The 27,541-nt window shown below is 45.0% G+C and overlaps 1 protein-coding gene across 7 annotated transcripts; it reads left to right on the top strand.

Moving 5' to 3' along the window:
- The first annotated feature begins 458 nt into the window (after positions 1 to 458).
- Positions 459 to 27,080, top strand: Adhfe1 (alcohol dehydrogenase, iron containing, 1). 7 transcript variants are annotated; one of them, NM_001025423.1, is made up of 14 exons: positions 526 to 610; positions 2,554 to 2,591; positions 4,624 to 4,670; positions 5,856 to 5,909; positions 6,258 to 6,412; positions 6,566 to 6,762; positions 8,465 to 8,542; positions 10,382 to 10,487; positions 11,488 to 11,640; positions 13,403 to 13,501; positions 16,506 to 16,584; positions 16,788 to 16,884; positions 19,322 to 19,479; positions 26,569 to 27,080. In NM_001025423.1, the coding sequence occupies exons 1-14, from the start codon at positions 552 to 554 to the stop codon at positions 26,650 to 26,652; spliced, it is 1,404 nt and encodes a 467-aa protein (NP_001020594.1). In that variant the 5' UTR covers positions 526 to 551; the 3' UTR covers positions 26,653 to 27,080. The 7 variants fall into 7 exon arrangements, with proteins under 7 accessions (XP_038966134.1, XP_038966136.1, NP_001020594.1 ...); XM_039110208.2 differs by lacking the exon at positions 6,258 to 6,412 and having other exon boundaries at positions 490 to 610; XM_039110203.2 differs by lacking the exon at positions 4,624 to 4,670.
- The last annotated feature ends 461 nt before the right edge of the window (positions 27,081 to 27,541 follow it).

Genomic DNA, 27,541 nt, shown 5'->3' with positions numbered 1-27,541 from the left:
CTAGAATTGAGTGAGGGAGGGGTGTTTTCTGTTAACCAAGTTGGTCTGTCAGGGCGGAGTTACTTTTAGGAAAATGCAAGAAAAGCTCAACTTGTTTCATAGCAACTAATGGAAATACCGATTGTTAATGACTTTGGGTAAAAGTTCTAATTAGGTTCACAGGCCTTGGCCATCTTTACTGAACCTTTCCACTGGGGAGCCCTGCCAGTTCATAGTTCTAAGTATCCATGAGAACGTTATCAAACCCGTTGGCAGCTAGAAGTAACCTCCAGCCCAATTTCCAACAGCTAGTACTTTGGGGGTTGGTCGGTTTGGGGCTTCCTGCCCCCTCCTCTCCCCTCCCCCCCCACCCCCAAGTTTACGAAAGACCCTGTGGAGTTCTTGCCATTGAGGCAGTTTCAGAGTTACCTGGAAAAAAGAAAAATGACCTAAGGCTGGGTCACGTGACCTTACCGAGTGCTTTGGAGGCAGATGTTTTCCTCCTGAAGACCAGCCGCGACCGGATTGGCTGGCAGTGGGGGTGGAGTAGCGGGTGGACAAGGAGGACTGCCATGGCCGCAGCTGCACGCGCTCGAGTGACACATTTGCTGAGGCACCTGCAAAGCACAGCGTGAGTACAGGCTGCACCAAGGATCCCTCAGTACGTGGGAACCCCTGCGTGCACCCAGCTGGGCAGGCAGTCACTGTCCGATACTTACAGGTTCTGAAAAGCAGGCCCCACAGTGATGCACCGGGCTGTGCAGGGCCTGAGACCATGGTAGGACTGCGTGGTGCAATGTGGCCCAACTACCATTAAGGAGATATTCTCAGAGAAGCTGGCCTTGCTCCCACAGTGAGAAAAGTAACGTAGACCTTGGTGTTCTTGCTAAGACAACATATCGAAGTGACACATATGGGCCCATGTGCAGAAACCGCTCTTTTCCGAGATATAACAGTGAAGGCTGAAGATGGAGGGCTGCTTAAGGATTCCAGTAAGGGGACAGACACCTGCCGAAGGTCTCAGCAGATGGGTTGGTTGTAAAGGAGAAAAGACCAGAGTTGCCTCCTTGACCTGATTCCTTCCAGAAAGGCTGAGTGCGTGAGTAAGTCATTGCGAAGGGCCGGAGACAGCCAGGGAAATGGAAGCTGCCATGAGCTGGGGAAAGGAGAGGGAGAGTTGGAGTTCCGGGACCCAGCATAGAGTCTGGGCCTGCCTTCCAGGAGGTAGTAAGGACTGTGAAGTGAAGGAAAAACCGTCGATGCATAGTAGTCTGAACTGTGGGTAACAGTAAATGTAGACCAAGGGGAGAACCCAGGGATGAGCAAAGTGATTCAGACATGAATCACTTATAGGAAGGAGAGTGAGGAGGGAGCTGAGGAAAGTAACCCAGATGGCCTCGGAAGGCAAGGGAGGGCCAGGCAGGAACCTCAGCTAAGGGCCAGAGATGCGTTAGTTAGCCTTAGCATTTACAGTAACATGAATGGGTGGGGAGAGGCAGCTTAGCCTTAGCATTTACAGTAACATGAATGGGTGGGGAGAGGCAGCCGTATTCCCGACAATAATTTCAGATGTCTGTCTTCCCTTTGCTTCTCTAGTCCTTAGAAGTTTAGTGCAGGTTAGGTTCTAGAAAGAAAGCCCTATCCTGGGCCTTGCCTGCTTTCCTGGCAGAAGTGGACGGCCGCTAGGTGGCAGCCTTGCTTTATGTTTTTTCTTGATCTCAGGACGTTCTAAGATTCCCCAGAGCCAGAGTAAACCACCTTCTTTTCTCCTGTTACCTTTTCCCTCCCCGGGTGTTTTAATTCCAGATTTGAATTTTGGCGCGGTCAGGATGAGACTTTGCAGTCAAATATTTGCCGACATCCCGATATGGCAAGATCCTCTGAGCCATAAAGAGAAACAAATGAAAAGGAGAAACTGAAGCCAGAAGGAGGAACTGTCCAAAAAAATAACCGATGTGGCGGGAAAGGGAGGGAAGTTTCCAGGGGGAAAAAAAATTTACAAAAACAAAAACATGGAGAATGCATAAGTGACGAGATTCAGGAAGGAGATTGTGCGAGGCCTCCCTGCTGTAGAGATAGGACCAGCTCGGAGCCTGGGGTCGTAGAGGATGTAGTGGTGGGACGTGAGTAGCTGACCTAGAAGGCCAGCGGTCTGAGAACTTCTGGAGGCTCAAGTGCAGAACCACTCTGAAGATAAACCTTGAAGATGTGGGAGAATACATTATATAGAGTATTCTCGGCTTCAAGCTGAGTAGAAGAGCCAACATGGTCGAGTCAGAGCTCCCCATCAGTGTGTGCCCTGAGCACGCTCCTCAGCTGTCTGCAGGCCTTGGCTCAGTAAGTAGACTTGAATAAATAACCTCCTGGAAAGGAGCGTCTGAAGTGTCAAAAAGTCAGCAGTGGGCTGGACTTTGTCTTTGGCGTTACCCTGGGTTTGGGTTTTTCTTGCTATCTCTCCTACACTGCGAGCTTCCGCCCAGGTTAGTCTCAGGAGAACGTCGTGTAAGAGTTACTTTAAGGCTTCTCGCTTTTGGTTTCCTGATTCTGTTTCTATTTTCCTTCTCTCTCCCCTAGATGCCAGTGTCCAACTCATTCTCATACCTACTCCCAAGGTAACCCATTTTGAATTTTTACGTCAGCTTCAGTTTCCATTGTACCGCTGGCATTTTGGGTAAAGTGTGGAAAAGGGAAATCAGGGTTTGCTTGGGGCAGGCTGATGAAAATAGCCGCCTCTCACTGGGAAACTGGTAAGATGGCTCAAGCTGTGACAGTTGAGTCCACGATATTTAATGCTATTTATCTGTTCAATTTTCCTTTTTTATATATATTTTTTATTTTATGTACATTGGTGTTCTACCTGCATATGTGTCTGTGAGTGTGTCAGATCCCCTGGAACTGGAATTGCAGACACTTGGGAGCTACCGTGCAGGTCCTGTGAATTGAACCCAGGTCCTCTGGAGGAATAGCAAGTGCTCTTAACCATGAGCCATCTTTTTCAGCCCCATAATATTTTCCAAAACTGAAAACACACATGATATTTTAAGAATGTTTAGGTCCTTCAGGAACAAATCTTTTGGGGTTAAAAAAAAAAAGGAAACTAAAAGCTAAAGTAAGGTGATCGCTAGAAAAAAGAGAAGTCTTGTCCATATCCAATTTTAAAATACTCTATTTCTGTATAATTAAAAATAACAAAAGTCTTCAGCTCCTACCATCTTGATCCTTGCCAGACTCTGAGGTCCATAAAGTTCAATGTGGCTTCAGCACGTTCTCAGGATGTCATATGGTTGACAGAAAAACAGATTCTCTTCTTGGAGAGAGGTAAGGTATAAACAGATAGGGGACAAGGCAAGGTCAGCAGTGCAGCTCCAGAGCAGTGGCCTGAGGAGGAGGAGTTAGATGAGAGGTCCGAGGAAAGGAGGAGGAGTTAGAGAGGTCCCAGGGAAGGAGGAGGAGGAGTTAGAGAGGTCCGAGGAAAGGAGGAGGAGTTAGAGAGGTCCGAGGGAAGGAGGAGGAGGAGTTAGAGAGGTCTGAGGAAAGGAGGAGGAGGAGTTAGAAGAGAGGTCCGAGGAAAGGAGGAGGAGTTAGAGAGGTCCGAGGAAAGGAGGAGGAGTTAGAAGAGAGGTCCGAGGAAGCTGGTGATGTGGTCTCTGACCACCAGCCCTGAGGTGAAGCCAGCCTTTGTGGCTTGGGAAACAGGCACAGTTCTGTTCCACCCATTTGCTCTAATTTTGGGGGGCTTTTTTTTTTTTTGCGTTTCTTGGGGGAATGCCAGAAAGATAACTCCAACTTCTGTTTAACTTTTAGCAGCAGAAGCAACAGCAGAAGCAGCAGCAGAAGGAGCAGGAGTTTCTATAGAGCCTTAGAGAAATCAGAAATGTGGATTTTTTATAAGATGCCTTTACCTTTAGAGAGCTTGTTGCTGTTGTTGTTGCTGTTGTTGCTGTTGTTTTGGTATCTACTTCTGGTCTCTTTTTTCTTTAAGAGCAAAAAAATGGTGGTGCAAATTATTCTCTTGACTTTCCTTTATCTTATGGCTGACCAGAACTGGTTATAAAAAAGTAGATTAAAAAGAAAGATGGGGGGTTGGGGGGAGCCCCATGGCAACTCACAACTGTCTGTGATTCCAGTTCCAGAGGATCTGACACCCTCACAGGCTGAACACCAATGTACATAAAATAAATTTTTTTTAAAAAATTACTTTTTTAAGGAAAGATAAGGAGGGTCCAGGAGGTGGTTCACCAGGTAAGGGCCCTTAACTGTGAAAGCCTGGGGACCTCAGTTGGATCCCAGAATTTGCATGAAGGTGAACCAACTCCTTAAAGTTGTCTTCTGACCTCCATGTGCATACTATGGTACACACAGCCACCAGGCACACACAACAGTATTAACCTTTTTAAATATGAAATTCATTGGTGGTCTCCTATTGCCCCAACATAATAATAGAAAGAAAAAATATCAGGTTTTCGTACTTTTTTTTTAAAGATTGACCTATATGTAGTAGACAACCATAAAAGGGCAAAAACATATACTTTTAGGTAAGATTTCAAGGAAGATATTTATGCTCACTGTTGGATTTTATTTTCAAAGACAATATTTAGGCTTATATTTTGATACATGATCTGATGGTACTCTCTGTGCTTCTAGTCCCTGGACTCTCACCTTCAGGAAAAACAACGGATTATGCATTTGAGGTAGATTTCATTGATTCATTCTTTCTTTTATGGATGACATGAAAAAAAAAAAAACCTGCAGTATTTGCTGAAGCTTAAGTGTTCCACTTGAAATCTGTTGTTAGATGATGGTCCCCATCTCATTTTGATCCGGCTCTGTGCAGCAATGTGCACTGTGGAGATAGAGGAAGACAGTCAGAAAACAACAATAATGTTTAAAACACTGTCTTTCATATAGCTATTAAAATATGACAGACTCCCCGATCTACATACTCCCAAATTATATGTGCTATATATCAAGTCTCTATCTAACAAAAGAAGCCAAAGTAATGTTTTGAAGCCAGAGTAAATGACCAACCAATTCTGGTGCAATTTGCTATACTAATTACATAATTACTTGTAATTATATGTTTAGCTCCTGCTGCCTCATTTAGGAATCATAAATTAGGTCACCAGGAACCCTCTGCTAGCTCACACCCCATCTGAAGGTTCTCAGCCCCACATGATAGCTGACAGTTGAAAACTGTAATCCTGACGGTTACTAGGTCATTGGAGAGTAACAGAGATCTGGGTGACTCTGTTGGAATTGCTTAAATCCTCATTTAGGGAGCTAGTAACCATTTAGGGAAGAAATAAAGGAAAAGAGAGAACATACAATGAATCAAACACACCGTGATGGCTTTGGTTTGTCCTTTAATTGAAAAGTGGCTGATGTGCGTTCGTGTGAAAGCTCTGTCCTTGTATGTGAACCCCAGAAGGCCATGTATGTTAGTTACTTGTGTTATCTGAGTCCTGAACAAGGCCTTCGACAGAGCACCCTCCGTGGTCGTGGTGGACAGGACACTAGACGGATGTGTACAGATGTATAGATGCACACAAGGATTGGATAAATGAAGGGGCAAAACCACAGATGAGAAACATGAATTGGAAAGTAGAAAAAAAATGTGTCTAATTTTGATGTCAGAATTAGGGAGAGCAGACACTTGAACGAGAGGGAGTGTAGTGTCTTTGGCAAAAGACAAATACAACATTTCAATATGACTGGAGCCAGGGTTTGCTTGAAGGAGAGGGGAGGCCAAAGGGTGAGACACACAGAAGGCCTGGTACAGAACTTGCTATTTATTCTCTAGACCATGAGAAGTCACCTCAGGGCTCTAGGGATACACTGGCCAGCTCTAATACACCTAAATGTGTTTCTTATTTCAGATGGCGGTCTCGAACATTAGATATGGAGCAGGGGTTACAAAGGAAGTGGGCATGGCAAGTATTTGAGATGTCTGCAGCGTCTACAGGTTATATCTTGTAAACACATGTGTCAAAGGACCAATAATCAAGTCCTTTGTTCTTTTTTTAATGTGTGTTTATTTAATGTACCAGTGCTCTATCTGCATGTATACCTATGTGCCAGAAGAGGGCATCAGATCCTGTTATAGACAGCTGTGAGCCACCATGTGGATTTGAACTCAGGTCCTCTGGAAGAGCGGCCAGTGCTACTTAACCATTGAGCCATCTCTCTAGCACCAAGTCTTTTGTTCTTAAAGAGCACATTAAACTTGCCCTAAAGGTGCTGCTCTCCGAGCCTAACTTATGAGTTAATTTTTATTGTAGGATCTACAGAATATGGGAGCTAAGAATGTCTGCCTGATGACAGACAAGAACCTCTCCCAGCTCCCTCCTGTCCAAATAGTTATGGATTCCCTATCGAAGAATGGCATTAGTTTTCAGGTTTATGACAACGTGAGGGTGGAGCCTACAGACGGAAGGTAACACTGTGTGCTTCTTAGTTACTTAAGCAGAAGCCAACAAAAAATGGCTGCCATTGAAAATTTATCCCCGACCTTGTTTAACAGCCTGACAATGTGGTCTTTGTTTTTTTAATATAGCATAATGCAACCTTTGTTTTCTGTTCTCTTAAGCTTCATGGATGCGATTGAATTTGCTAAAAAGGGAGCCTTTGATGCCTATGTTGCTGTGGGTGGGGGCTCCACCATGGACACCTGTAAAGCCGCTAATCTGTACGCATGCAGCCCTCACTCTGAGTTCCTTGATTATGTCAATGCCCCCATTGGGAAGGGGAAGCCAGTAACTGTGCCTCTTAAACCTCTGATCGCAGGTAAACACTGCTCATTTGCTTTCTTTCGCCACTAGCGAAAAAGTCCGTAGGTGCCATGCTGGCTATTAATGCCAAAGTCTGCATTTCCAGAACCTCTAATATGTTCATTTTAAATCAGTGTGTGTTTACAGATCAACAACAGTTAAAGGTTCTTTAAAAATTCTGACCTTCACCATTACCCAGTCAGTCAGCTTGGGTCAGTTAGAGGAAGCATGGAATTTTAGGCCAATATGTCGCTGTGTAGAGGAGACGAGGATCCTCACTGGCATTCGGTAGGCCACTGTCTCCAGTCCTGTCTGCCTTGTCTCATTTCCCAACCACCATGGAGTTTGCAGACATTTTCTGGCTTCTCTCGGTTACTCAATCCTTTCTTTCATATAATGGCTCATCAGCTGACCTGGAGTTTTTGTCTTCCCCGGGACATGTGGCCAGCATGGATGTGTTATTTTGGATGTCATCTGTTCCACAGATGCACAAACCCCTATCAAGAAATAGCCTGAATGTCCCACAGAGGCACTGGAGTTTTCCTAGCCTCTCCTTCCCTTTAATTTCTATGGCTGTTAGCACACTACACACTAAGGTTCTGTTGTTAAAATACACTACCTAGGAATAAGGACGCAGCTTAAGTATCGTGCCTGCCCACCCCCTTCTGCTCTATTGTAAACGCCCACAGTAGGGACCTGAAGGAGTCAGCGGCAGATGAACTGCTGTCGTGAATGAGGAAGAGTCAGCAGGGAGAAGCATAATTGGGGTCTGGAACGGACCCCGCTGGTGAGACTGTGTCGGCACCACACAGAGAAGCGATTAGTAACGTTTACAGACTTGACAGAGCTACAGAACCACAGGGCCCAGCAAAAGCAGCTCATTCCTATGCCTGTTGCCAAGGAGAATAAAGATGTCTTTTAGAGACAGGATGTTTAAGCGTTCCTACCAGAGGTGCTAGGCAACTTGATCTCTGTTGGCTCTAGAGCCAAGCTTCTCAGAGCCCATCACCACTAATATGGCAGACTCCCCACACTGCTATGATTAACATGTACATAGTAATACTACATAGACATCAATTACGACAGAGTTCATATATTCAACACAGGCTAGTGTTAGTGCAGACACAGACAACATAAGTATAAAACCTGTTTGCAGGCAGCATATGATTAAATATGCATGTTAACCATGCATGTATATTTATTATGTATTCATTTATCATAAATTCATTAAATGCAATTTACATATATAGATAGCAGGCATATTAAATACTCACATATATTAACCATACATAAATTGTTAATGCAGTCATGTATAGTATGTAGCCATGTTAATGCAGCATGTAGGTTATGTTAATACAGATATAGAAGCCAGGTAAATGTTAAATAGACCAATAGAACTCATGTTAATACAGATCGATGTGGTATATTTTAAGAATGCATGTGCATTCAAGCATTATAATATATGTTAAACATATATTTATGTATATACTAGCACAGATGTAGATTGCATACATGCATTCTAATGTAGCCACAGACATAGCATGCTGATGGGAACACTCAAAGCATGTTAACACAAGCATGGACATCACATGAATCCTTCACATGCGTGTTACACAGATACAGTTGTCAGACTTTGCTCCTTGTTTCTGAGATGGAATCAACTATCTCCTTTGACACCTGTTCATATTTCTTCTAATATTAATATTCTTTCATTCAAGTTCCAACTACCTCGGGGACTGGCAGTGAGACTACCGGGGTCGCCATTTTTGACTATGAACATTTGAAAGTAAAAACTGGTAAGAATTTTATTCCTAACCCTTTTGAAATTCTGTCTCCCACCCTTCCACCTCCCTCCCTTGTCTTTGGTGCTGTTCTTTAGAAATCAAGGGATGAGAGGAACTCAAGCACACATTTTCTCTTCCCAATCGTATATGAATACAATAATAGGCTGGTAAGTTTCTGGTTGAGAATTACCTGAAAAGTCTATCAGGATGCTATGAATCTCTTTTTCATACACATCGTTATTTACGAGCCTGTATAAATATATTTCAAAGCTGTGGGAATGGCTTTGGAGGCCAGGAGCTGTCAGATCCCCTGGAGCTGGAGTTACAGGCAGTAGCGAGCCCCTTGACTCAGGTGCTGGGAACCAAACCTGCGTTCCTGGAACAAACAATAATGCTGTAAGCCACAGAGCCATCTTCCCACCCCCAACACCCACCCCCCCAACACCCTCCCCCATGCCATGGATCTTACTTAATAGGCCATTCTCCTGCCCCTATCAGTGGTTGGATCAACGACAAACAGATGTTCCCTCTCTTTGACATTTTTTTTAACATTTTAAATCAATTTTATCAAAAGATGCTTGTATACAACCAAATGCATAGTTTCAAAGAGTCTGTGTGTTGGGCTTTAACAAATAAATACACGTGGCAAAGCCTAGACACTCCATAACTCCTCAAAGTTGCCTCGTGTTGCACCCCAGCCAGTCCCTCCAGACCCATGCCCAGGTCACCTCTGTTCTGTTTTCTGTCTTCTTAGGCATTTGGGCCTCCCTTCTCCTTAACTGTGGTAGAAATAAGTTTGGTTCAGTAGACTGCATCCAGCCTTGTTGACAACTGCACATTTAGAGTAACTCCTTTACTTTTGTTAAATTATACGATCCCTTGACATGGTTGACGACAGCAGTAACAGGCAACTCTTAAGTTCAGCCTTACGGTGTTTAAAAGGCTTATATACATATTATCTCACTTTATCCTTTTAGCTCCTGAGACAGATATTGTTACCGTGTGTGTGTGTGTGTGTGTGTGTGTGTGTGTGTGTGTGTGTGTGTGTGTGTGTGTAGGGCTTAACTCCCAGTGGTTAATCTGTAACATAGCAAGGTGTAGAACAATGGCCAGTGGTCTACCAGTAAATAACATTTTGAAATTAAATAAGAACTAAGCCCTGGTTTGTAGTTCCTGTCAGCTGTGTGGTCAATGCTGTCAGCTGGGCCAGTCACTCTCCCATGCAGCTCGAAGAAGAGCTACATGGGCTGGCTCCTGGGATGGGGAAGCAGGCCAGCATACCACCAAAACACCGGGTAGGGCTGGTTTTGTGTGTCAACTTGTCACAGCTGGAGTTATCACAGAGGAAGGAGCCTCAGTTGAGAAAATGCCTCCATGAGACCCAGCTATAAGGCTTTTTCTCAACTACTGATCAAGGGGCGGGAGGCAGCCCATGGTGGGTGGAGCTGTCCCTGGACTGGTAGTCCTGGGTTCTGTAAGAGAGCAAGTTGAGCAAGCCAGGAGAAGCAAGCCAGTAAGAAACATCCCTCCATGAGCTCTGTATCAGCTCCTGCTTCCTGACCTGCTTGGGTTCCAATCCTGACTTCCTTTGGTGATGAACAGCAATGTGGAAGTGTAAGCTGAATAAACCCTTTCCTCCCCAGCTTGCTTCTTGGTCCTGATGTTTGTGCAGGAATAGGAACCTGACTGAGACACACGGTTCTGGTCCCAGGTTGCCTCCCACTGCTTCTTGCACCATTACATGAAAATGAATCTTTTCTCAGACTTTTGTTTTTAAGTTTATTGTCCTAAGGTTATTATGTTTTTTAATGGTGCCCACACATTTAACGTATTAACATTCTTGTGTTTTAGGAATTGCTTCACGGGCCATCAAACCCACCCTGGGGCTGGTTGATCCCCTGCATACTCTCCACATGCCTTGCCAGGTGGTTGCCAACAGTGGCTTCGATGTCCTTTGGTAAGAACTGGTGCCTCCTGGAAGGGCTTTTCAAGACTGATCTGTGAACAGGATTTCGCCGCTGGACTGCCTTCACTGATTAACACTCTGGAGCACTGCTCCTGTTGGCTGTCATTGTCCCCTTGCGGGGCGAAAATGTGAAGGCGGGAAATGTCGCTGATAGGATGTAGTGGTGTTAGAGCCCACAAGCCTGTCTCTGGACAGAACACCCTAGACAGCATCTGTGGCAGTGCAGTCACAGAGAAAGGATCAGTTCAAGATGACTCCAAGCATCTCTGAACCACACCACCTGCCACTGTGGCCACACAAACTAGGGAAAGCTCAGGGCTGCACCCTGGGGGAGATCAGTCAAGGGGCTAGTGTCTCCAGGATACAGGCCCATGTGTACTCCCAGAACCTCACACACATCGCTTCTCTGTAGCCCTGTGCAGCTGACTCTCTCGGAGATTGGGTGTCCAGTGCTTAGTAACTTGACCAGGTTCACATAGGCTCCTGTGGTTTCGGCTGTGATGTGTCTGTCTACTGCAGACCTGTTCCTGAGCCAGGCCATTAGTGCCAGTATTTTCACTTTCAGCAAGTCTCAGACCACCATAGTTCATCCACTGATACAGCATATTTTGTCACATTTTTGTGAGGCCAGACAAGGCCGTCCATTTAGGGGAACATGATCCATAGACAGGCAGGCATCAGGCTCAGGAACGGCCCCCACTGCAGTTGTTGGCATGAAATCTAAGCTGCTCATCTCCTACATATGTGCCTAGGTCTAACCCATGCTCACCCTTTGGCTGTGGTTCAGTCTCTGAGAGCCCCTACGGGTCCAGGTTAGTTGACTGTGTGGGTCTTCCTGTGGAGTCCCTGTCCTCTTCAGGTCCCTTGGTCCTTCTTTCTGAGGATACATTTTAGTTGTAAAAATAGTTGTAAGAATAGTTACAAGAATAAGCTGTGCAAGGGATGGAGAGAAGCAAAGCTCATTCTGCGTATTTTAAACATTTCTCTTCAGCCATGCTCTGGAGTCATACACCGCCATTCCCTACAGCATGAGGAGCCCCTGCCCTTCCAATCCCATCCAACGACCAGCATACCAGGGTAGCAACCCAATCAGTGACATCTGGGCAGTCCATGCACTGCGCATCGTTGCCAAATATCTGAAGAGGTATGTCAGCCTGAGGGCAGGGAGATGGGACATGCTCTCAGGGAAAAGGGCGGCTGACCAGATTAGTCACGTGTGACCTCTGAAGGGATCCGAGACAGGCAGGGGAAAACTGGAGTCCCTCTGTTCAAAAGGCGGCAGTTTCAGAAGCCAACTGAAGCTCCTAATGCATAAAGGATACAGATAAAATTTAAAAAGGTTTTCTCACCAAAGCCCCAAATTAGCCACATGGTAGTGAACACCTGTAATTCCAGAACTTGGGAGTCTGATTCAGGAGGATTTCTATGTATTTGAGGGCCAGTCTGTGCTACATGGTTAGTACTAGACCAGCCAGGACGGCAAAGCAAGACGCTCTCCAGAGCAGTAACTCCAGCAGTGAATCTGGCATGAGATGTCTGTGAGGCTGGGCAGGACTGAGACACACAGACAGATGCTGGCTGGGTCATCTGTGCCCAGAAGCCACCCCGTGAGAAAACCCAGGTGAATTAAAGTCAAGGGGGAAAATGGAGATACTCAGGAAACAGGTAATATAAAAGGGTTCCTGAGAGGTTTTGAAAGATTCAAGAACACAAATACAGACTGGGCGTAGCAGCACACAAGGAGTTCCGACTATGGGGGAGGCTGAAGTTTGAGACCAGCCTGGCCACTCACTGTAACAAGACCTCAAATCTGAAAGCAAAAATTTTACTTAACTATTTTATTTTTATTTATTTATTTTTGGTATTCTTGAGACAGGGTTTCTCTGTGTACGCACTGGCTGTCCTGGAACTTACTTTGTAGACCTCAAACTAAGAGAAATCAGCCTACTTTTGCCTCCCAAGTTTCGGGGTTAAAGGGGTGCACCACCACTACCCAGCATAAATTTTTTCCCTTTTTTTAACTTCTCTCTCTCTCTCTCTCTCTCTCTCTCTCTCTCTCTCTCTCTCTCTCTCTCTCTCTGTGTGTATATATACTGTCTATTTATTTTGGGATTTTTGAGACAGATTTTTTTTCCTTTCTCTTTTAATTGACTATTTCTTTTTTATTTTATGTGCATTGGTGTTTTGCTTCCATGTATATCTATGTGAGGGTGTCAAAGCCCCTGAAACTTGAGTTACAGACAGTCTGAGCTACAATGAGGGTGCTGGGAATTGAACCCAGTTCCTCTGGAAGAGCAGCCAGTACTCTTAAGTACTCAGCCATCTCTGTAGCTAAATATTTTAGAAGTTGACTAATCTTTAATTTTTTTTAAACAACACAAATATGTAAGTATACATATTTACGGCCATTTTTTATGAAAGACCAAATGGGAACAGGTTCCCAAAACAGCAGAAATGTACAGTTCAGTTTGGATCACAGAGAGGAAGGTGACCTTGCTGGCTTAGCCTGCAGTTGGCCCCAGGTGACAGGGCTCTGGGTGAACTCTGAGAACGTGCTCACCCTGAATCCATTCACAACCATCAGAGCCATTGACAAATGAAGACTGAGGAGCCCCGGGTCACCTCTCCAGAGCGGCGCTCACAGTGCAGGGTCAGGGCCTTGCTTCCCTGGCACCCTCCTATCAGTTAGGCGGCTGACAGAGTGTTTATTATGCCCTCAGTGAAGCCGTTGATGAGAAAAATATGTTTGCCTTCCGTTTTCATTGAGAAGACAAGGGGTTGTTTGAATAGCCTGCCTAATTTTTCTTCCTACTAAGGGACATTCCCCCATCTTGCCTTTCCCTAAGGCAACCCTTTATTCAGAAGGAAATGCCAATGTTGTCGCTCCACACTTATCTAATCCACAGGGCTGTCAGAAACCCTGACGATCTGGAAGCAAGGTCTAGCATGCACTTGGCAAGCGCCTTCGCTGGCATTGGCTTCGGAAACGCCGGTGTTCATCTGTGGTAAGTGAGTGTGCCGTTCATTTTCCTAACTCAAGCTACTGCTTCTGAGTTTTCATATACAGAACTTAGGACAAGTGGGAGATTTTAAATATGCTATATAAAGAAGAAATCCTGAATCCCCAAATGTTTCCTTAATTGGAGTCAGCTTATCGGGTCATGGACTACATACTCAGCCACTGTCACCAACGCCCACATCGCCCTCCGCGCTCAGAGATTATTGAACAACCTTCCCTCTCTTTGGAGTTCTGCATTTTGGAGTGTCGCAGACATGACATAGCCATGAAGTCACATGATCCTCTGTGCCTGCCTGCTTTATTTAGATACTGTTAGAACCTCAGTTCACTCGTGCAGGAACACCTCAGATCTTTTCATTACCAAACAGTGTTCCATTATATGGAGTACCACATTTTATTTGATGTATTATCACGTGTGTGGCTCTAAATAATGTTCTGTACAAGTATTTGCATGAATATTTTTTATTTCTCTTACTTGATACAAATGAATGGAATTTCTGAATCTATAATTTTGTAGTATTAATTTTTTTTTTTTTTAGAAACTACCCCTCTTCTTTAGTGTTCACACCAACACTGGATGAGGGCTCCCATCCCTCTGTGTCTTACTATGTATTGTGCTTACAAAATCCCAAGTACAGGGGTAAAATAAATGGAAACTGTTGAGAATCAAGAGTAGAGCTATGTTAGGGTGTACGGCAGCGGTGAGCCTCACGTTCTGTGGCATGGGAGGGTGAGTTTATTATATCAAAAAACAAGTAAGCAACATGTACTAAAGCCTGAAAATGTCCATCCTCTTGGCCCACTATTTCACGTTTGGAAATCCAGCCTGAATAATATTTATGGTCTCTGTGATCAGTTCCCATATAAAAATGTTCACTTAAGTGTAATCTACAATTGAAAATTATGGACGCATGTTTGATTTTCAATAGTTAGTGCTCAACTGCAGTGCTTAAAGAATAAAATAAAGTCATGTTTAAGGCAGATTTATATAGAAAAATGTTTGCAGCATCAGGCACAGTAGCTCACACTTGTAACCCCAGCACTTATGATGTGGAGGCAGGAGGATCACGAGTTCAAGGTCATCCTCAACTACATAGACAGGTTGAGATCATCCTGGCCTACACGAGACTCAGTCTTAAAATGAAGAAAGAATATTAGGCTACAGAAGTAGGGTACAGGGGCAGGAGAGATGGCTCCGCAGTTTGGAGATCAACAACTGCTCTTCCAAATGACCCAGGTTCAATTTTCAGCACCCGTGTGGTGTCTACAGCCCCTGTAACTCAAGTTCCAGGTGATCAGATGCCCTCTTCTCACCTCCCTGGGCACTGCAGGCCTGGAGCACAGACATACATGTAGGCAAAACACACACAAACACATAAAATAAAAAAGGAAAAACAAAATCTTGAAACTGTGTTCAATATGATCATTAAATATATGCATAAAGTGGCCAGAAGTAAAGAGACTATGAGTAATTTTTATTTTGTACAAAAAACATAGACAACTATTAAAAAACAATTGAAATTTTGGAGGCTGGAGAGGTGGCTCAACACTTAAGAGCACTGGCAACTCTTCCAAAGGTCATGAGGTCAATTCCCAGCAACCACATGGTGGCTGACAGCCACTTATAATGGGATCTATACACACATATACAGACAGATTTTTAAATTTCAAAAGAATGAAAATTTAAGTATTGCTATTGAGTTGCCTTTGAAAGCTATGTGAATCCTAGTACTTCTTGAAAGCATACTAATCAATAACTTTCTGATTTCAAGAGAGATAAAGTACATCCTAAAGTACCCAATAACTCAGGGAAGTGGTAGCTTCCAGTTTATCTCATGCAAGGTATCTGAAAACCTTTGGATAAATATTCGTGTAATTCACTGAAATGCTTCCTTCCATGAGATCCTTGCTGAACAACCATGCAGTCTTCCAATAGTCCATATCATAAGAATAAGACCATTTTTTTAAAAAGTTTATTTATTTATTTTATATATATGCATACACTGTCTCTGTCTTCAGACATTACCAGAAGAGGGCATCAGATCCCATTACAGATGGTTGTGAGCCACCATGTGGTTGCTGGGAATTGAACTCAGGACCTCTGGAAGAGCAGTCAGTGCTCTTAACCACTGAGCCATCTCTCCAGTCCCAGAATGATACAATTTTGCTCACTTCATTTCTACAAAATCAATCGTGAATATTATATATTAACTTGTTACAATATTCTGAACCATCTACTAATCTACAATGTCTTCCAATTCGTTCACTGAAAGTTCAAAAGGATACAAGGTTTCTATTTTCTGGTGAAAGCAAAGCCCACTGTGAGCTGGGGAATGGTTCAATGGGTAGAGTGTTTCTGTGCAAGCATGAGGGCCTGAGTTTGAAACCCAGCACTCACTTCAAAATCTGAAGCTGGGCGTGGATAGCTGCAATCACCTATAGTCCCAGCACCATGAGATGCAGAGTTTCTGGGGCTTGATGCTGCCAGCCTAGTTCTAGATTCAAACCTCTGACCTGAGGAAATAAAGCAAAGAAAGAACAATATGGCAGGACACCATTATCCTCTCCTGCCCTGTGTTACACACAGACTTGCAAAGGTAAAAACCAGGCAAATAAAAGTCAATTAAATGGGACTGGTTTACCTAGCTTCTTAGATTAGACTAGTCCTTTATAATTCAGCACCATTAATATACAACATCTGAAACAATCTGTGGGTTATTTGCAGAATGGATCCCTAGTAGGTCCAGCTTACATATTACCCAGTGCATACAACCTGTTGATCATTGGAGTCTGGTCATGTCAGAGGTTTTGTTAGTGAATCCAGTAACTTGGGGTGTGACACAGTACATTATCTGCATCCAAGAAGCTCATCATGTAGAACCTTGTGAGTAACAATACAGTCCAGAGACAGGAGGGGCGCTCTGCAGCAGTGCCCATGTTGCTGAATTCTACATCTATGTATTAACAAAAGATTTTTTTTTCTTTTCCAGCCATGGCATGTCTTACCCAATTTCAGGTTTAGTGAAGACATACAAAGCCAAGGAATACAATGTGGATCACCCTCTGGTGGTAAAAACATTTAGTAATAAATCACTCGACTAGCTCTTATAATTGACCCTGAGTTCTATAAGTGGGTGTGGGGATGGAACCCTGGCAAGACCTCTGCCACCAAGCTGCACCCCAGCCCATACGGCGAGCTCTTGACTGCTCGCCGCAGTACTAATCATGCCGGAGCTTTGAGGAAGAGCAGCTGTGTGTGCATCTCTCCCCAGCCCCATGGCCTCTCTGTGGTGCTCACCTCTCCCGCAGTGTTCACCTTCACAGCCCAGATGTTTCCAGAGCGGCACCTGGAGACGGCAGAAATATTAGGTACGAACCTTTTCTCACAACTCTGAGGCCCTCCGAGGTTGGAGTGTTTCCCGGGGATAAGAACAAAAGCTTTCACATTGGAGTAGCAAAATGAGAAGATGACGGTGGCTTGCCTGAAGCCCCGGACAGCTCTTAAATCCATAATTTTAGCCTGCTAAGGATCCATAAAGAAATGGAACCTAAAATTGACCTTATTAAGTATGGCCTGCTGCTCTTGGCTCTGCTCTCGCCTCTTGAGAAAGTCCGGCTGAGCACACAATTAATGTCCTCTCTGACTTCTGCCATGTGGTCACTGATAAAATGAATCGAGAAAGCAACAGCGACCTCTCAGTCACAGAGAAGCCAAGCAATAAACCAAAGCAATTGCGAGTGAGTAATCTGTGCGGCCAACTGTGGAATAAGCAATCTCTCTGAAAGGATGCCCACTGTGCCTTTTGACTCTTACAGAAATAAAATTATATTCTGGATAGCCATGGCAGGAGGTTAAGGCAAAAACAATCTGAGTGTTTTTCTGAAACAAGGACTCTTTTTCAGGTGACTTGGAGAGCTTGATTTACTTGTAGAACATCTTATTCCCCTACTTGTGCTTAGGGTGGGAAGAGAAAGGCAGTAAGGCAAACGCTTCATTATGCTCTTGTAGCTTGAGCCGTTAGAAAGATTATTCCCAAGGAGGCAGGACTGACCACAGGCATCCTCCCTCGGGGCTACTGCCCCAGCCCTCCCTCACACACCAGCCCTTTGTGTGCCCTAGGGCTCCAGGTGCTGTGTGGGGAATGTTAATGTCAGAAGCATGGGACTTGGAGCCAAGTCCTGGCTTCAGTTTGCAGTGTGTTCTGTGTGGACACATTGGCAGTGACACCAGGGGCCTGTATCCCTTCTCCCTCTAGGGAGGGGACGTAGCTCTGGCCTTTGTAAATATACGAATGGCAAAAATTAGGGGGAGGGGTCCTAAACGGTAGACTAGATCTACTGTAGATGGGAAACATCTTAGTGAATTTTCAGGCCATGTTCCAGGAAGCAGACATTACAAGGGAGATCCCCTGTAAAACTGGGAGAAGGACCCAGCAGTCCTTCCTAACTGCTTAGAAATTCCAGTAGTATCCTGTATTGCCAGTTAAATATGTTAATTCTCTATGAAATCTTAGCTTTTTCTTAGCTATACCAGTTTATTTTCTTTCATCTCACCTCCTTTTTGTTATTTTTTCTAAAACTGCTTCCTAGGAAAGCCTAGATGTCTGTACTGTGTGTTCAACGGCAGCCATCCCAGGATCATAAAACTGTAACCCCATATCCTGTCACGCCTCTCACCTAATCCACTCTTAGGGGCTGCTGGGTACTGCAGACGGATCTGCCAGGTCTGGTGTACCTTTCATCCTGTTGCTCTCCATCTGGCCTGTATCTGGTTCTGTTTACCTTTTCCTGGAACTAAAGCTCACAGAAGGAAGAGGCGTAGACCTGACTTACCGTGTGCTGTAGCAAGGAGGGGCTTCCTCTCCCTCCTAGGCATTTTGTTTATACCTCATCCAACGCTACCTTCATTTGCAGAATGCTAGCCCTGTGGGCAGCACAGGTACTCCACTTAGGTGATCGATTGACAGGCCATGTGCTGGGCGAGAAAGTTTTTCTCTCCCTCTGGGTATTGCACACTACCCTGCCTAAGAACAGAACTCCAGGCCCCTTCTAGATCTAGATCTGACATCTCTGCTCCTGCTTGTGCTGTGAATCATTAAACTTCTGTCTTTACAAATCTCCAAACCTTGGCAACCTTCTTCACACGGTTATCTTCCCAGGAATCGCTATTCCCTGGGTCCGTGGTCTTTGTTGTGCCCCTGTACCCAGCTGCCACCGAGACATTTATTAAGAAGGTCATCCCCTGTCCTTTGGCAACATAGACAGATTTTTTTTTAGGTATAAAGAGGAAACCTGTCCTTCCCTAGTCACATGTAACAGAGTTTTGTCACTTTCTTCCCCTTTGGTGGTCGATGTGTGATATCTGTAGTTCCATATCCTTGCCTCGAGCTGTTTGCTTTGTGTTTTTGTTCTATTACATGCACACACCTCTAGGGGTCAGTAAGTGCCAAGCCTTGAAAGCCATATAAGCTATGCCTCCTACAATGTGCCACCCCTGCATCCCGGTGCCAGCACCTTTGCCACCCTCTCCTCAGCACCTCCTTTCTTGGCTCTGTCATTCTGCTCCCCCACCACCACCACACAAAGGGTGAACAGGGAGGAATCAGAAGTCCCCAGCCAGCTTGTCCTAAAGAGCCGTTAGCTATTGAGCCTGTCATCCATGGGCCACTGACCACAGAGACATCTCAGGAAACTTCAGTGTTTGGAGGTGGCATTGGGTACAAATTACATGTTCAGCTGATATTGTGACCGAGCCGTATCTGAAAGCTGCTTCCCTCTCTTCCTATGGTCTGAACTTCTTTTCAAGGAGCCAACATTCGCACCGCCAAGATCCAAGATGCCGGGCCTGTGTTGGCAGATGCTCTCCGAAAATTCCTATTTGACCTAAATGTTGATGACGGTCTCGCTGCCCTTGGTTATTCTAAAGATGACATTCCTTCACTGGTGAAAGGAACACTGCCCCAGGTAAGAGTCACAGTATGGCCTCCATGCCTGCTAAACACAGAGCCAGAGGGGACCAACACCCGGTCTGCTAGTGACCTGGCAGGACCCCTCACTGCCTCGAGAGAACCCACAGTACAGAAGCAGCCTGGCCCGCTGTGCCTTTGTGTCCATCCATAAAACTTCGGCAAAACTGAAAGGACCCTTTATGAAAACTTCGAGATGCAAACTGCCAAGGTGACTTGAGCTATGGAAACCCCACCCTTTTCCCACATTTCTGCTGTTTACGGAGTTCCGCCATCAGATGGGGCGAAGCCATTTCTAAAGGACCACTGATGTTACTTTCCACTATAAAGCATCAGAGATTCGCGCTGTTCTGTAGAATGCAGCATTTAAGTTTAAGTTGAAACTATCGCAAGTTTGCGTTTGAACCATCTGGGGGGACATTGTACATTTTATCCACATCCGTGTCCTTCCATGCCTTATTTATTTAAACTTTGCTAAAGAACATGAACTAAATTTTCCCCCACTTGTAAAGTAGACTCATTCCCGATAGAAAACTCCCTTTCCCGAGAACCTCATGAAGATGTGATCTGTTTGAACCTCCTGGAGTTAGTGCACCAGATGATAACGGGCCAGGACCCTGGTATTGCAATTTACCATAAAGTAGGAACCTCAGATCCTTGAGCACTGCATTAGTAGACCACACCACGCCTACCACACCCAGCGCTCTCCCCAGTCAATATGGAAAAGTTGGCAATCAGGGATCATCATGGGGCTCTCTTGTCCAATGTCAAGCATTCACAGCACACACACACACACACACACACACACACACACACACACACACACACACACACACAGAGTACTGAGACAGCAAACAGCTAGACTATCCACTCAAGCAGGACCTTGCTTACTACAAGGTGATGCCTTTTGAAAGCAAGGTCTCAAGCTAGCCCCTCCTTCCCCACGGCATCACTGTACAGACATGATAACCTCACCATTCACAGAAGATGTTTGCAGTTTGAGCTCAGAGCTTCATATGTCCACAGAAGCATATGAGAATAGCAATGAACCGAGTCCTCTGAAGTAACAGTAGAAAGCAGTGACCCATGGGGTGGGCGAGCAACCTTCATGTAATCACTAGCTATCATTAACTATAAACTTAGGTTCCTCTGTGGGTAGAATTTCCAACTTCTAAGAAAATCATCAGCTGGGTGCTCCTTGCACCTAGTTCAACGCCTTCTCAGTATACCAGTGAAATATGGCCCTAACTTAGATTCGAGCCCAGTAAATCCAGTTTTATCTAGTGGTGTAAATGAGTGAGAAACACAAGTTACATAAGAGCTGAGCCAACCCACAGATCCATAGTTCTAATTCGTTGAGCCAAAAGCTATGACCTCGTAAGACTTCGTCCCAGCTACCTGAGGAAGGCAGGAAGTGGCTTTGCCGCTCTGTCCTCTGCCCCGCCCAGCACAGGCTGGTAGACATGTTGAGTGACCTCATGCCTGCAGTTTCTCCCTCTAAAATGTCTGTCCTGGTGAGTGACTTGGTGGCAGTAACTGTAGGTGTTTGCTAAGACTGGGTAAAACAAAGGCAGCCACGAAAGTCTGGCCACAAACTCCACAGACCTAGTGGCCACCATGATCTCAGAGTAGTTTTTGGTTTCATAGCATTTTCTCAGGGACACTCCCTTTTCTAAAGTTTATCCTAAGATTGTGTTTAAGAACATAAATTTTTTTAGACCAATAAAGTGATTCATCAGGTAAAGAAAGGTACTTGCTGCTAAACCAGTTCAACTCCTGGGACCCACATGGTAGAGAAAACTGAATCTCACAATTGTCCTCTGACCACGCCCCTTGTACCATGGTGCATACGTGTGTTTGTGTGTGTGTGTGTTTGTGTGTGTGTGTGTGTGTATGATATATATACATATATATATATATATATATATATAATATTGTAACCTCTTAACTTCTTAAAAATTAAAAGAATATGAATTTACTTCCAAGAACTAATTATGGTAGTTAGTTTTTGTAACTTGACACAAACTCGAATGACTAGCTGAAGTCTGCCTCCATCAGAGCCTGCCCTTGTTTCATAAGGTGTTTGAGGGTTAATGATGTGGGAGAGCCCATCCCACTATGAGCTAGCCTGGGCAGGTGGTCCTCGTTGTATAAGAAAGTAGGCTAAGGAAGGAAGCCATGGAGAACAAGCCAGGAAGCAGCACTCCACTGTTCAGTGCTTCAGCTCCTGCCTTGGCTTCGTTTAATGATAAACTGTAACTTATAAACCAATTTTTAAGAAAAAGCCCAATTGCCATGTGCAGGCCTTTAATCCTGGCACTCAGGAGGCAGAGGCAGGCAGATCACTGCGCGACCGCAGAAACCTAAATAGGACAGAAATTGGTACCAGAGAGTGTGATTGTGGTGATGGACATGACCATAGTGTTTTGGGAGTTTGGGGCTTGAAGAAGCCACTCAAATCCAAAGATCTTACTGAGCTGTTATGGGGGCTTGGGAGAAAGCAGTGTTAAAGAGAGAAGCAGATGGCAGAGGCCCGGCTTGTGAGGGGTCACAGGGAAGATTGAGAGTCCCTCAAAGATGATATATTTATGAGTCTTATGTAAATACACTGTCACTGTCTTCAGACATACCAGAAAAGGGCATCAGATTCCATTACAGATGCTACCATGTGCTTGCTGGGAATTGAACTCTGGACCTCTGGAAGTGCTCTTAACCACTGAGCCATCTCTCCAGCCCCTGGTTGATATTTCAAATTCAGACTCCGGTTTCTGGTCAGCTGGGATTGAATGATCAGCGGTGATTAACAATAGACCAGCAGCATTGAAGTGAACCTTGACTTTACTGAGATAATGGATTCTGGCTAGCTGGGGCTGAAAAATCAACTGTGCTTAATCAGAGACCAACATCACCATCAGAGTTTCTGGGGAGTATTTCCTGAGGGCTACTACACAGAAGCTGTGGTCTAGAGGGGACAAAGGCTACATCTCAGGCTGGTAACCAAACTTGGTTATGGTAAGAGTCTTCTCCAAGGTACTGGTTTTGGCAGTGTGATAGCAGACCAGTAAGCAGTGCCTCCATGGCCCCTGCTTCAGATCCTGCCTCCAGTGTCCTGCCTTGAGCTCCTGCCCTGACTTCCCTTGGTGTTAGACTGTGACCTGGAGAACTGTCACAGTGAAATTAGCCTTTCATCCCCAGGGTGGGTTTTAGTCTGTGTCTTGTCACAGCAACAGAGAGCCCTCAGTAGAACAGATATAACCTGCAGATGAAAAACTGGTCTGGGAGGTTTGGTTTTGATTTTGGTTTGGTTTGGTTTTTGGCAGCAACAAACACTTTACGGAGATGCCATGACAACCTCCGAATTTACACGTACGGTGGGCCAATCTTCACTCATTAATAACTACCAGGTTTAATGTAATAGGATTCGGATATACTGGTCCCTGCAAAAAGCCTTGGCAGAAAGCTAGTCCTATACAGTTCTTCTCTGATAAAGGCTCTTTTATACTCAGAAGTCAGGGGTTGGCTTTCTCTAGAAGGACCAGCAGGCAAACCAAACACCACAGCCTACCCTAGTGGCAGACAATGGCAGCCCTGCTCACAGAGGCTTCCACTCAAGGCCCAGCTGCAAAGGGAGTGGGCAAGAACAAACTCACCTTCAGAGCTGGATTTCTGAAACCTCTGGAAAGAACCATTTTACATTTCAAATCAAAACATTTCATCACCAGGGAGAGCTGTCTGCCCAAGTGAACACTCCCACGCTTGGTAGACGGACCAGCTTGAAATAGTGTTATTTTATGAATGTGCTAAAAGTAGAAGTATTTATTTCAGTGCCCATATTAATCAGTTGTTCTCTGGTCTTCCCAACCGTAAATAATAAATAGCACATTGCCCAACACATCTTCATTCTGAAATCGTTTGGCTTTTATACAGTGTGGGATCAGATACTTTGTCCCCGTCTGTGTTTGCCCAATCACTGAGGTTGGAAATGTCAAAAGGACAGGTAGGAAAAGCGTGGGCTTAGCTGCTCCCGAGAGTCCAGGACTGGTTGCCTCTCCAAAGATGAACAGATCATGGTCAAAGGCTCTGAGCTCATCAGAGGACTCCTACTCGTTATTTCCTCCCACTCTCTCTCATTTTTATTTTCTAATTGTAGTAAAGTCATGTTAATTTGTCATTTTAATAACGTTCATGTGTACATTACGATGCTACTTGACAAATGCATGGCACTATACACTAACCGTTACCCACATGCATGGGTAACTTTTTGTTTAGTATCCGAGCTAGCTCTGTGTCCACCAAACAACGCCTGCCCTGTTGTCTCTCTCACAGCCTGTAGTGACTTAAGCCCTCTGGAAGTGCCTAGGCTGGGCGCTCCATGTCCAGGGCTCTGGGACCGGCTTATTTTCTCTTAATGTGCTGACCAGTTCGTAGCATGTGTCAGCCCTGGTCCTGTCTGAGGATAAGTTACATTTCTCTGTGTGAACAGACCACATTTTGTTTACCCATTTCATGCATGTGTTAGAAGACATGCGGGTTGTTTCCACCTCTGACTCTTCTGGACACTGGTGTACACACACGTGCTTGTGCCCCTTCTGTTTCTTGGAGGAAGTATGAGTAGAGCAGTTAATTCGCATGGTAATCATTTTATTTGTTTGGCTTTGTTTGAGACAGGATCTCACTTTGTAGCCCAGGCTTGCCTTGATGTAGCCCAGGCTTGCCTTGATGATCCCAACTTTGACTCCTCAGGTGATGGGATTTCCAGCATGTACTACCAATCTCGGCCCAGTTTTTCACTTCCTAATGCACTGGCAAACTTTTCCATGGTGCCCACACCATTCTAGTAACAACATGAAGGATTCCAGTTCTCCAACCCCCTTATTTTCTCCAACAATTGTTAGTTTCCATTATTTTATAATGGCCATCCCAGTGGTGTGGGATAGATTAAATTTGCACACACACACACACACACACACACACACACACACACCCCAAAAGCTAAAAATACCAACCATCTTGTCCTGTGCTTATTGGCCATTCATGTATTTTTCTTGAGAGAAATTTTTTTCAAGTCTTTTGCTGATTTCTGGGTTGATCATTTGGTATTTTGCCGTGGTGCTCTAAGAATGATCTGTATATTTCAGGCATTATCACATATACTGTTTGCATGTTCCTTCAGGGCTTTTGGGGCTTACGCCTGGAGCTTGACTTCCTTCTGAGGAGAGGCAGGCAACAGGCGTCTGCAAGTGAGACATAAGTTCAAATGTGATCACTGGTGGGATGGGAAACCTGAGGAGATGGAGTGAAATCCTGTGGGGACGATGTGGAGGGAACTCCAGTGAGGGCAGTCAGGTGGCTGGGTGACATTCCCAACCCAGACATCGTAACTAGACAAGGTTAAGAGATTGGCTAAAACTTAAAAGGGATGGTGGGTCTGGGTATGGTGACCCTGCACCCAGCACTTGGGAAGCAGGGGCAGAAGCATCAGTAGTACACGGCTGTGCTGAACAGTCAGTTGGAGACATAGACTCTGTCTCAACGGAACTGATAGGGAGAGTGAGTCAGTGGGAGAGGGGTGCTGAGAAACAGAGCCAAAGGAGGGAGACATCAGATGCCATGATATTGGTGGAGGACTGAATCTCATTATCCCAAGATGGCCTCAAATGTGATACGTAAGTGAGGCTGGCCTTGAATTGCTCACCCACCACCCTCCATCTTCTATGGGAGCCACTGTTCCTAGTTCTGTTGTATTGGAGTTAGAAGCTGGGCTTCTTGCAAGCCAGGCAAGTTCTCTACCAACTGATTTACATGGCAGCTCCGGGATTTTGTCCTTATCACATAGGGAGGTTATCCAGAGCTTATAAACCCAGGTCACTGCTGTGGGAAAAGATCTGGCTGCTGTCAAGAGAATAGCCACTAGGGGGAGATAGTGGAGCAAAAATGGAAACAGCTCAACTGCAGCGCTCTGGTGCCTCAGAGATGGTGGTGCAAAGGGATGTAATTCATCTTGAAGGTGGGTCTGACAGACTGGGTGATAGACTGAACTGGAAGATCAAGGGGATCTGTATGCAAAGATATCCTTGAGATATTTTTTGTCTGAACTTCTGGGTATCCTTTCTGAAATGAGGAAAATGGGAAGACTGGGCAGTCAGCAGTCGGTCCCGTATATTTCAGATGCCATTATCCGCTCTCCCCACCACCTTCGTTAACTCAACAGCCAACTGTTGACAATGCACTTACCGTATGTTACACGCTACGATGAGCCGGACCAGAGCACTAGCCACAGCAGGGCCTCTCTCCACCTGTGCTCCTATCACAAGAAACTAGTCCAAATGGCCCATGAAAATGGGACCCACAGGATGTCACGTTTCTTCCTTTCATCTGGGTGGCAGATACATCATCTCTTAGTCCCTTGTCCCAGAAGGATCATGGAGCCGCTGACAGAACATATAGCCACAGGATGTTGGCATCACCAACTCCACCCATAAAGATCACTGGGGAAATTAAATAAACTTCTAAACTAGTTTGGAAAAGTAAATATAAAACTTTGGTCAACAAGAGGGGGTGGGGGGGAACAGATTCCTTGCTTCCTAAAGCCTAAACAGTTATGTCCTGCAGAATGTCCTTTTGGATGAATCTAAAGACCAAGCTGTGAAGAACACGGTCTTGAGTCACTTTTCTTAGCAGCGCTGCACTGTCCTTACTGGGGACAAGACTCTCTGTACAGGGACAGCTGGCAGAGGCTGTTGACTGGGCTGGTTTGATAAGTGTATGGGATGGTTTGTTTCTGTACATCTGAGCAGAAGGCTAGAGCTGATGGCTTTCCAAAGCCTCATGAGGAAGAAGTAGTTCTTGATAAACCTGAGTTGGAAGTTAGGGACCTGGGGGTGGAAACGTTCCTTGCTCATCTGTTTTTTGAGCCTTGAGTTCATGGCCCTGCCTCTCAAGTGCTGGGTTGTAGGAATGTGCCAAGACACAGAGCTGTTTCTATAGGATATTTAACTATCCGCCATTGTTACTAATTCACAAAACCACGTAGCATTGGCAAACTCGCGGCCAAGCCGAGGATAACTCCTTTTGTTTGCTGTTTCAGGAAAGGGTCACGAAGCTTGCGCCGCGTGCCCAGTCAGAGGAAGATTTGTCTGCTTTGTTCGAAGCATCAATGAAACTGTACTAATTAACAGATTAATGAAAAGAATCGCCATCGGCCCTTACAACGGAAGCTACGAGAGCAGAAGTTGGTCAGGGCTGGCCTTTGCCGTCTTATCTCCACACTTAATTCCACTGTTACTGGCTTGAATGTGACGTGATTTTATCCTTTGGGGGATTCCTTTGTGCTCATTATGTAAGACCCCAGGAGTCAGTGTCCCTGCACCAAACCCCATCAAATACAGAAATATGCCTCTGTCCAGACACTGCATGTCTAGAAATTCACCCTGAAGAAATACTAGCATTAGTATACAAAAAACATGACAAGGGTGTATCTGACAGTATGGGTAGCAAAAATTAAAACAATCTAAATCTTCCTTCCTAAATGAATCCTAATATAGTCAGTAATAGAATACTGTGGTGTTGTTAATAAAGATGAAGCCAAACTCTTGAAAATGTGTCTATTTCATAAAAGATGGTGGCAGGAAACAAGCAGCAGAAACATAGCCAAAGCTGGTCTTGAACTTGAGGTCCTTCTGCTTCTATCTTCTTAGCGCTGGGATTAGCAATGGGCACGTTCCTGGCCTGTTCTCTCACTTCGTGTTTTATACATATTTACTGTCTGGGTTTGTTAAAGAAAGCGACTTTCTAATCTTAAGAGAAAAGGCAGGCTGGGAAGGTGGCTTGGTAGGTAAGGTGCTTGTCACCCATCCATGAAGACTTGAGTTCAGATTCTCCCTCACGTCCATGTAGATGCCAGCCACAGCTTCAGACATCGATGAGCTTGGCAGTGTGGTAGCAGGCCAGCCAGTCCAGATTCACCAAGAGTCTGTCTCACAACAGAAGGTAGAAAGTGACAGGAAGACACCTGATGCCTGCCTCTGACCTCTACACATGCACACATGAAACAATCAAAC

This window comes from Rattus norvegicus, chromosome 5 (genome assembly GCF_036323735.1).
Source record: "Rattus norvegicus strain BN/NHsdMcwi chromosome 5, GRCr8, whole genome shotgun sequence".
Taxonomy (NCBI): Eukaryota; Metazoa; Chordata; class Mammalia; order Rodentia; family Muridae; genus Rattus; species Rattus norvegicus.
Note: the sequence above shows the minus strand (reverse complement) of the source record. Positions and strands in the feature narration are given on the sequence as shown.

Coding starts and splice junctions, on each gene's coding strand:
- Adhfe1 (NM_001025423.1), top strand. CDS start 552: ATGGCCGCAGCTGCACGCGCTCGAGTGACACATTTGCTGAGGCACCTG. Junction 6,413..6,565: donor GTGGAGCCTACAGACGGAAG/GTAACACTGTGT, acceptor TGTTCTCTTAAG/CTTCATGGATGCGATTGAAT. Junction 6,763..8,464: donor TCTTAAACCTCTGATCGCAG/GTAAACACTGCT, acceptor CTTTCATTCAAG/TTCCAACTACCTCGGGGACT.